Source organism: Mastomys coucha, unplaced genomic scaffold (genome assembly GCF_008632895.1).
Source record: "Mastomys coucha isolate ucsf_1 unplaced genomic scaffold, UCSF_Mcou_1 pScaffold8, whole genome shotgun sequence".
NCBI classification, from domain to species: Eukaryota; Metazoa; Chordata; class Mammalia; order Rodentia; family Muridae; genus Mastomys; species Mastomys coucha.
Window position 1 is genome coordinate 3,284,886 of NW_022196914.1, and position 9,661 is coordinate 3,294,546.

The 9,661-nt window shown below is 40.0% G+C and overlaps 1 protein-coding gene across 3 annotated transcripts in view; it reads right to left on the bottom strand.

The window, feature by feature from the left end:
* The window catches only part of Osmr (oncostatin M receptor), a 75,307-nt gene that overhangs the window by 23,879 nt on the left and 41,767 nt on the right, over positions 1-9,661 (bottom strand). For all 3 annotated transcript variants that reach the window (XM_031360353.1, XM_031360351.1, XM_031360352.1), the window contains exons 5-9: positions 7,241-7,519; positions 5,803-5,938; positions 4,902-5,053; positions 869-1,011; positions 71-224 (exon numbers count right to left, since the gene is read on the bottom strand). In XM_031360353.1, coding sequence (XP_031216213.1) covers positions 71-224; positions 869-1,011; positions 4,902-5,053; positions 5,803-5,938; positions 7,241-7,519 — 864 coding nt within the window. The remainder of the gene's footprint in view (positions 1-70; positions 225-868; positions 1,012-4,901; positions 5,054-5,802; positions 5,939-7,240; positions 7,520-9,661) is intronic.

Genomic DNA, 9,661 nt, shown 5'->3' on the forward strand with positions numbered 1-9,661 from the left:
AGCTCTAAAGAAAGTCAGCCCATATCCTGTGGCTTACACCATGAGAACAGTGCCGGGGAGTCACACATACCAGCCTCGGGTGTGCTGAACTCTTCTTGGGTCCAGTCACTCCATTTCCAGAAGTGGTTGGCACTTGCACAGCGCACGCAAGCCTTGTACTCTGTGTCTGGCACCAGATCACTGAAGAGGTAGTTTGCACTTGTGCGGACAGAAACATTGTGCTCCTGGGTCAAGAAAGTGAAGGAAAAACAAAGACTACAGTTGCATTTGTGTTGCAAGGGCAAATCAGATACTGCAGTCTCTAATTTGCATTAAGTCCAGGTCTTTCAAGGGAAACTTCTTTTCTCTTAGGTTTTGTTTGTTTGTTTGTTTGCTGGTTTTCATGCCAAATATAGATCAATTGCAGGGCCCACTTTCAACAGATCATCCATACTATGGACAAATGTTGAAGTAAGGGCTTGTTGGACTGATTTATTTTATTGTTGGGTTGTTCTTTTTGTTTTGGGACAAGCTCTTTCAATGTAGCCCTGGAGAGCTTGGAACTCACTGTGTGCATCAGACTGGCCTCCCACTTGTAGTAATCCTCCTGCCTCTGCCTCTCCAATTACAGGTGTGCACCAGCATGCTTGGTTTGAAATAAGGCATTTTTTTTTTGTTTGAATTTTGGTTACATAGCTAAAAATAGCTTTAAACTTGTGATCTCCTAAGTAAGCTGTCTGAATGGTAGAATTACAAGTGTGTGCCACCCAAGCTGAAAAAAAAAAACAAAAAACAAAAAACAAAACAAACAAAAAAACCCTTATTCTGCCCTCTCTCTGCTTAGGTACATCAAAGATTTTTAAAACAGAAAATGAACAAATGTTCTTACATGTATCACTTCTCCTCCATATTGGAGTTCAACCTGACACAAAAGTGTGTAGTTGTCTCCACGGGAATGAACCTTCCAAGTCATGTTGGCTTTTGTAGCACCTATAGTTTTAAGGGTGATGACCTGGGGAGCCTTTGGATGAACTGTCAATAAAAGAACAAGAAACAAAAAGAGAAGTCAAGCAGATCCAAAACAGAGCTCAGTAAATAGGCAATTCATTTCACCATTTATTCATTCACCAATGCTTTTTGCTTATGTTTAGGAAAATGCAGACCATACTCGGATTGCAGACAATATGTATTGTGTCAAGTATATGAGCTCTTTCATTCACTAATTGCCCTATATATTAACACTAAGTATATTAATCACTGAAATAAAACACAAAAAGTAACTACATACAGGTTCTTAAAATTAAATATAGTCAGTCAGGTTGTGGAAGAGAGTCAAACTTTAAAGAAGGCCACTGATAGAGAAAGATCATAATACAACTGAAGTCTAACTAAAATAATATTCACAATATCAAGGAAATAACTCCAAATAACCCAATATACAAAACATGCAATAATAATGTCACCAACTGTCAAGGGAAAAGGTCATTAACAAATGCCAGCCTCCAAATGATCCACGTGATAGAGCTGCCACAGGAGAGTTTAGAATAGGTCCATGAGCAAAAGCCACACAGTTGAGATGAATAGAGGGAAAACAGCTCTCAGCAAAGGAACTGAAGCTAGTAAAAGGAAAAATAGAAGGGTGACTAATGTAGGGTGGGTTACATAAGAAGAGGGATGCTGGGTATGGCCAAGGAGGGGTGGGGGCATTCGGACACTAAGGATGTTTGAAACGTCATAGAGAAAACAAGTATTTTAGAAGCATCATATACATAATTTTTTTATTTAAAAGAGTACCCTACACAGGGGACTATGCTCATTCCAGATGTGACACATTGGCAAATAAAAATCCCAGCATATTCCCTTAAATTGCTGATTAGAGGCATCCCAGAGACTCTTAAAATGCTGCCCACTAGAACTCGATGGTAAGACCTTACTGCTGAAGCTACAACACACATTAGTCACAGGACATGGACAGATCAAGTCAGTAGTGACCAGAAGGTTTCCTGCTGTCAGTTTTCTGGAAGGGGCTATAAAGACTGCTGTGGGAGGGCGGGAAGTCCATCAGCAATCTTACGAACTGTGAACCCAGTGAACTGTAGTAATGACCAGCGTGGTAAGATGCTTTTAGATGCAATAGCGGTATGAATGCTGTGGGGGTAACCAGCACCTTTACTCTGGGATTAATGGTCTGTCAAAAAGGAGGAAACACATGAGTAGAACCACAAGTCTGGCCGAGAACAATTCTGTGAGATGAACATAGCATTAAACTACACTCTAAATGTCCACCTATTTGCCCATAGAATAGTGTGCAGAATGAGGGGTAAACTAAATAATAATGGGAAGAGAGGGGTAGAAAAAAAGAACCAGTTGAACATTTTAGAACCGGAAAGTACAGTGTGGGAAATGAGACTCTGGTTGGGAGTCAGCTGGGAAAGATGGAGAATGGCTATGGGCTATAAACATCACATGGGAAACTCAGAAACCTCAGACTTTTCTATGGTTTTGTATAATGGAGACCACAACACATTTCTTAGTTGACTGAAGAAAAAAAAAAAAACAATAAAGCTGATGACCTCAAGGTTAAAGGACGAAGAGTGATCCCTGGTACTCGTCTGCTTATATGCTTCTGGCTTAGGGTCTTTTATTATTGGCTGTACTCTAGACAGAGGAATATGGACCAGTTTTAGCACACATTATTGCCTCTGTCTGAGCATTGTTGCCCTCACAGCTGAAACTGAGCCACACAGTGGCCATGTCTATTTGTGTCTGTCATCTGAGTTATAGATTACTCAAGGAATGCTCTCCTGCCTAGGGAGTGAACAGGACATTGCCTTGTTTCTATGGGACTTAACATAGTTTTTTTAAAAATGTTTCAAACAACCCTGTCACCTTGTGACATCCAAGTTGTCCATTCACAAAGCTCTTCTGAGAATGAAAACAAACAGCAGACTTGTTATACCATGCCAAATGCCAGGACCATATGAGCTGAAAGCCAAAAGAATATCCCAGAAAGAAAAAATGGTAGGTTGCCCCAGTTAACCCAGAAATGACAAGGAGGTAAGGAATGAGTAAGTTTTTCTCTAAACAACACACACACACCACCTCTATGTCATTTTGGTTCTCTACATCAAGGTGACTGACAGCATCCCTGTCTTTAAACTGTAACAGGATGCCTTGCAAGCTATTCAATAAGTCATGGTCCAGCCCTCACATTCTCACCCTCAGAACCTTTAGACTCTGCTAGCCTAGTGCAGTCATAGCTGTTTAAAACCCCGAGTGTGCTTGAATATGAAGTATGACCACAGAAAATTGCTACCAGGTTTATATAACTCTCAGATTTGGAGCACATGTATTGACCTTCACCTCCTGTTCGAACTCTTTAGGATAGGTTCAATCTCATGCTCATCTGTCCCAGCTTCCCAAGTGGTTAGGACTTCCTGACACTGGGACTTCCTTGCTTGCTGATGAGCACCATTCTCAGACCAGGCACCAGATAACCAGAGCTTTACATGTGCCACCATGGCATGAACTACCAGTTCTTACTTGGTTAAATACAAATTCTACCAGTGAAATAGAACAGGTTTAACAGAGCTTAATTATTCAATGAAATTGTGCATTTAAGATGGGCTCCATTTACCCCATGAACAGATGTCTCACTTACCAGAAGGGTCAAGTTACCCATCAATGATGCTTAAGCTTTTTCAGCTATATGTGGAGGATTAAAAACCTACTTGGCAAGGTTTAATGACAGCTTTGTCAAACCAAAAACAGAATGAGTGCTGTGGCTGCTGTCTGGCCAGTAGGTGGCAAACTTTTGATTAAAATTGGGCATGTATAATCCCATCTACCCTTATGCCAACTACATGCTGTGATGAGAGTCACAATGTCTGTCCATGTCATTCCCCCTCTGCCAAACACCCACATAAGGAATAGAGGTGGGAAGTGGGTCTAAGGCTTGAAACAAGCCTGATGGGTTGTTTGTTATAGAGAAGAGTGATTAATCACACCCTCACCATGGAAAAACCGTAACAACTCATAGTGGAATGAATGAATAAATAATATGACCCATCATAAAAGAAAAAAATGGTTGTGTTTCCAATATAGGGAGATATTTAAACTTGTAACCATCAAGAAATACTGTTTTATGTTCAATTCAATTGGCAAAAATAAAAAGTGATCCTAAAACCTTAGGGAGAATAAGTAAGCCCACAGAGTGAGCATGTAACTGGGAAAGTACTTTGCAACATGATTTGAGAGGCAAGCATTCAGGAAGACTATGTCTTTGCCAATTCCATTTTAGGTACATACTAAAATAATATGGATATGTATACAGGCACATGTAGTTAAAACTCTACCTCAAGCAAAACATGCTACAACTTGCAAGGCATTGAAAGAGGTGAATGAACAAACAGTGTACATTCACAGGAAGTGCTACATAGTAGTACAAAGAAGAGATTACAGCAATGTTTCCAGGGTAAACACATCATGCCAATTTAATATCATATAAAAAGTAATTACTAGATTACTTTAGATGGCTTGTTATACAATAAGGCCCAAACTTTCCAGATCCTTAAATGAACAGGAAATGAAAATACACATCCATATACCTACATACAACTGAAAGCAATCGGCAATCTGAGTAGAAGAGTAGAGAGAGAGGTTCTGGGATAGGCCATGCAGTAAGTATGTGCCTCAACACTCGTTTTAAAGTTTGTTAGAGAGCTCACTGATACTTGAGATGTGATCAAAACAAGTGCTTCAGAACACATGCATCCATGAGGGTAAGGGTAAGCAACTAGAAGAACAAATATTGGCTTCACTTGGATTATAAACTAGGCCAGTATCTACAGCACATTTGCTGGGTCGCATTGTATATAATGGTATGATAGTGGTCATCATGGGCTGTGGCATTGCTGTCTCACCTCTATGGGTCAGGTTAAAATTGATGTTGACACTTCTTTTCCTTAGTTTGTTTTCAGCTGTGAGAGTGAAGTTATATGTTTCCTGTGAGTCTTCAGTGATTTGCCAGGTATAGGAGTTTATGTAGTTAAAAACCTCACATCTCTTGGAGAACCTTAAAAAGTGGAAAAAAAAATCAACAAGACAGCAAAGACAAGGTTTAAACATTGCCATCAAAGCAGATGTATCCTCATCCCTTGGGATGTTAAATCCATGAATTCATTGATCTGTCACCAATGGACACCAATAATGAAAATGTTTCAATGAATTTCTGCATGTGATGAAATTTCCCTGTGGGTGTTATTGCCATCAATTCATTTAGTTGAATGTTCTTAAAAATGTAGAAAAATTTGGGAAAGTCATATCAACAGATAAGACTTTTAATATAAAGATACACAGTCTATTATTCTCATTGTAATGGTACATGTTCTTTCAAAGCACATCAGGTAGAAGGTTCTATACCCCTGTAAGATACAAAAAGATTTTCTTGTGATCCCAGAAGGTGGTTCTAAAATATTTGCACACATTTTCTGAAATGTCTAGGAAGAGTTCTCCTTCTGCTCTGTGTGTCTTTTTTTATGAATAGAGTTGGAGATTTTTTTAAAGACATGCTAATATGGGCTTAATTACAAAGGGTAGGAGGAAAAGATGTGCCCACCAAAAAGGAAAGACACAACCAAGACACACTAATATAGGCTTAACTATAAAGGGTAGGAGGAAAAGATGTACCCAGAAGAAGGGAAGGCACACCCAAGAGTATGTGTGCTTTCTCTAAGGGTGTTTGTTTATCTAAGAGAAAATCACCTGTCACGTGACCATTAAACAAGGAAGACCCTGTAGATGATGTAATCAGAGAAGACTCACGATTCACATAAAGTGTAGATTTGGAAACTCCGTTGAAACCAAGCCAAAGTTGTATCTACCCCAGGTTCCCATGAACAGTCCAAAGTCTTAAAGTCTTGGGTTTCACAGGAAAAATTCTTGGGTTCCTCGAGCACTTCTGTCCATACAAAGGAAAAGAGGAAAGACCTAATTAACCTCTTTGATTGAACAAGTCAAAAAGAAAGTTCTGCCTGGGGTGTGAAATCACAGTCCCCCAAACAATGAAGGGACCAAAAGATGGAAGTCAACAGATCAATAGCTGCATCCTCCCCTTGTGTTAGTCTCTCTCTATTCTTGGATATCTTAGGGATAAATACTCTATATTGTGTATGAGGTTGGCACTGTGTCTATCTGAAAGAGGGTTGGTGTCCCATGTTGATTCTGTGACTTCCATTAAATCCCAGGTATGTCAGCTAGACTATGAACTGGTTCATTTCTACAGTAGGGAGCAGAGAGTTCTGGGAATGTCAAAGCTCCTCAAAAATGTAGAGTTGCTTCTGTTCCCAGAGCCTAGAGTAGGGGATTCAACTGGTGAAAGCATCCAGGCCTGAAATTACCTCCTTACAGCAATAGTGAGAGATGTTTTAGATTCTGTCCTATGGTCTAGGTATATGATGGATGGAAACTTGAAAGCACACACAGAAGACCACATAGCACAGGCATATTGTGATCTACAGAAAAGTCAGCATGTTCTCACTCCTCTGAAACAGGCCACTCAGTCAGGAACAGTACTGGCCACTGCTGGTGAACTAATACAAGCCTGGGGTCTGAAGCCTCTCATACTCATGGATTCTCTAAATCATTACTATGCCATTTACAGAAATGACCAAGTGGATAGGCCTAGCCAGGAGATAAGGTCATCGTAAGTCTTTGAACCTCTGTGCACCCTCTTTCTGTAGTTGGCTGACAGACAGAAGCACCCCTCCCTCCATGATTCAGAGAGGAGTCCAGTTCAGTTGAGTGGAGGCAAACAAAAATATTTTTTCAGTGGTCCAGGTCATAAACAGAAATCTCTTTCCTTTAATACTACTGGTTCTAGGAATAAAACTGATACCAAATATCATGGATAAATAGGATATCCTGGGAGTATTTCCAAAGCCTCCTTTTGGAAAACTTGTGAAATCAAAGTAAACTAAAACCACATTTGAACATGTTTCCTTACCTTCTGGTAAATGAGAAGGAAGGAGACCTAACACTCTAATACAGTGGTTCTCAACCTGTGAGTCATAACACCCACAGGGGTTGCATATCAGATAGCCTGCATTTCAGATATTTACATTATGATTTATAGCAATAGAAAACTTACAGTTGTGAAGAAGTATTGAAAATAATTTGATGGTTGGAGGTCACTACAATATGAGGAATGGTATTAAATGGTCACAGCATTAGGAAGGTTGAGAACCACTACTCTAATACTTACTTGAGACAAAGAGAACAGTACCAAATGGGTTTTTAGTACCATTCATGGCTTGACAATTGATATTTGTCCCTGTATTGCTAAGGAAAGCTACATTATTCAATTTTAATAATGATGCATGTGAATCAAGTTGTTCTCCATGGATGGGCTCTTCTTGCAAGTTACAGGATACATTGTATAGATTGTGCCCATACATCAAACAGATGGTGATATTGGAGCCTTCTTCCAAAAGTTTGTCTTCAGGAAATAATAATAATGTATCAGGTTCAACTGAAACTGGTACTGAAAGACAAAAGGCCTTGGTTAGAATATTACTCAGATTTCAAGACACATCCACTCCCACTCCCTGTAGGTAATATGGTTTTATTCTACCTTCTGGGGAAAATAGCAGCCTAAACTTCCATATGATTCCTGGACCTTATGGTAGGGGGAAAGCAATACACTCCACAGAGGTACCTTTTGCCATACCGTCCACACTAAAATGGCATCACTATCATCACTTCTGGTTATTATGATGTTGCTATTGTTTATAGCTGCTCTCTGTGTGGCTTTCACCATGCACGAAGTGTCATGAAGTGTTTGGGTTCCTTATCTCAAGTCATCCTCAAGACCTCTCAACAGTGAGACAGGCAGGGACTCGGAGCTAAGTTTGCTTAAGTTGTCAGTAGTAAAAGCATATTCAGATCTCCTAGGTCTCTGTGATTGTCAATTTGAGATTCAGAACCCCTGGGAGATCCTTTATTATTGTCGATTGGAGTCTGGGAGATGAGTCTATGAGTCTATGAGTGATCACATAGATTAGGTTAGTCAAGATGGGAAGACTTTGTCACTATGGATAGCACCAGTCCCTGCCTGGGATCCTGTAGGAAATGGAGAACTTGAGCCGAGCACTAGCATTTCTGTTTCCTGGTGGTGGGTGAGATGTGAAGAGCTGTTGCAAGCCCAAACCAACCTGACTGTCCCTGCCATCATGGGCTGAACCCATGAAATCAGAGCCAAAACAAACTCTCCCTTAAATTGCTTCAACACGGTGAACACTGCCCAGCTCCAAAGCAGTGTGTCTCTCTCCATCACCCTGCATCATCACATCCCCTCTGCCTTCCCAGAAATGTTGCTTATGCAACTCCCATCTCCTTCTGCTCCAGTCTTTCCTTCTGTGTGACCTTTGACAGATCAAAGTCCTAAGGACTCTCATAGGAACTTCCTCTCTCCCGCCACTTTAGTGTCTCCCTCTAGGTGGCCCTTCTAGAAGACCACCCCCCCCACACACACCTGCCACTCAGGCTTCACCACCTCACCTCTCAGCCTGATGTAACCTGGATGGTCTCCTATCAGGCCACTAGGTATTTTTATGGTTGATGTCACTGTGCCAAGTGCATAGCTCTTCTGAAGGTTTGTAAGAGCTCTAAATGATTCTACTGATGAGTCACAGAAACAGCGCTCTGGGAGTCAGGATTCCCATTTATCCTTGTATAAATCTTACAGTTACAGTTTTGAAAAGTCTTGTCAGTTTGACCAATGTTGTTTATGACATATTTCTTTCTTTCTCTCACTGCTGTTTGAGTGTTCAGAGATGGAATCTCACTATTTATTCCTGGTCAGCCTTGAACTCTCTATGTAATTCATTCATGCTGACCTCGAATTTATCTTAAACCCTGACTCAGATTTCTGAGCACTGATATGATGCACTAACATGCTTGGATTGCTTACAATCTTTCTGTATTGGTATTTTCTTTCTGCACATCTCAGCAGTAGATATAGTTGTGAAATGCATAGCCTGTGTAGGTTTTTTACTTTCCCTGTACATCACTTTATGTATCTATGAAGTGGGGGTAAAAATAAAGCCTATTTTTTAGTGTCAATGTGATAGCTAAACCAATGTTTAGTGTTTAAAACTGTAGAATATACACTTAATTTTCTATTATCAATGTATGCACTAAACTAGTCCTGGGTTGAGAGGTTGCCACTTAGAGTTAATAAATATAAACAATGCTTGGCAAAGGAACGATTATATGGTAGAGTTTCATGTAATACAATGAAGAATGGAGGTGCTATTTTTATAGATCCGGTCTCTAGACAGATGGAACATGAAAAGCCATGGTAAAGTCCACTCTAAACCATTCCTACAACAATGTTCAATGATCAAAATTAAGGGATAGTTAAAGTTACTTGTCCACAATTCTATCACTATAATGAAAAGCTGCTTTGTTCTCCCCATATTACTCCCTGTCTCTAATATTAGGATTGGAGAACTATAGCCCATGAGCTAAGTCAAGCCTGGCATCTGTTTTTATAAATAAAGCTTTATTAACACACAGCTGCTTCCATTTGTTTACACATTGTCTAAGCTTGCTTTCTGAAGACAGAATTGTTACAATCACAAAAGAGACCCTGACAGAAACATTCCCAGTATTTTTCCATATA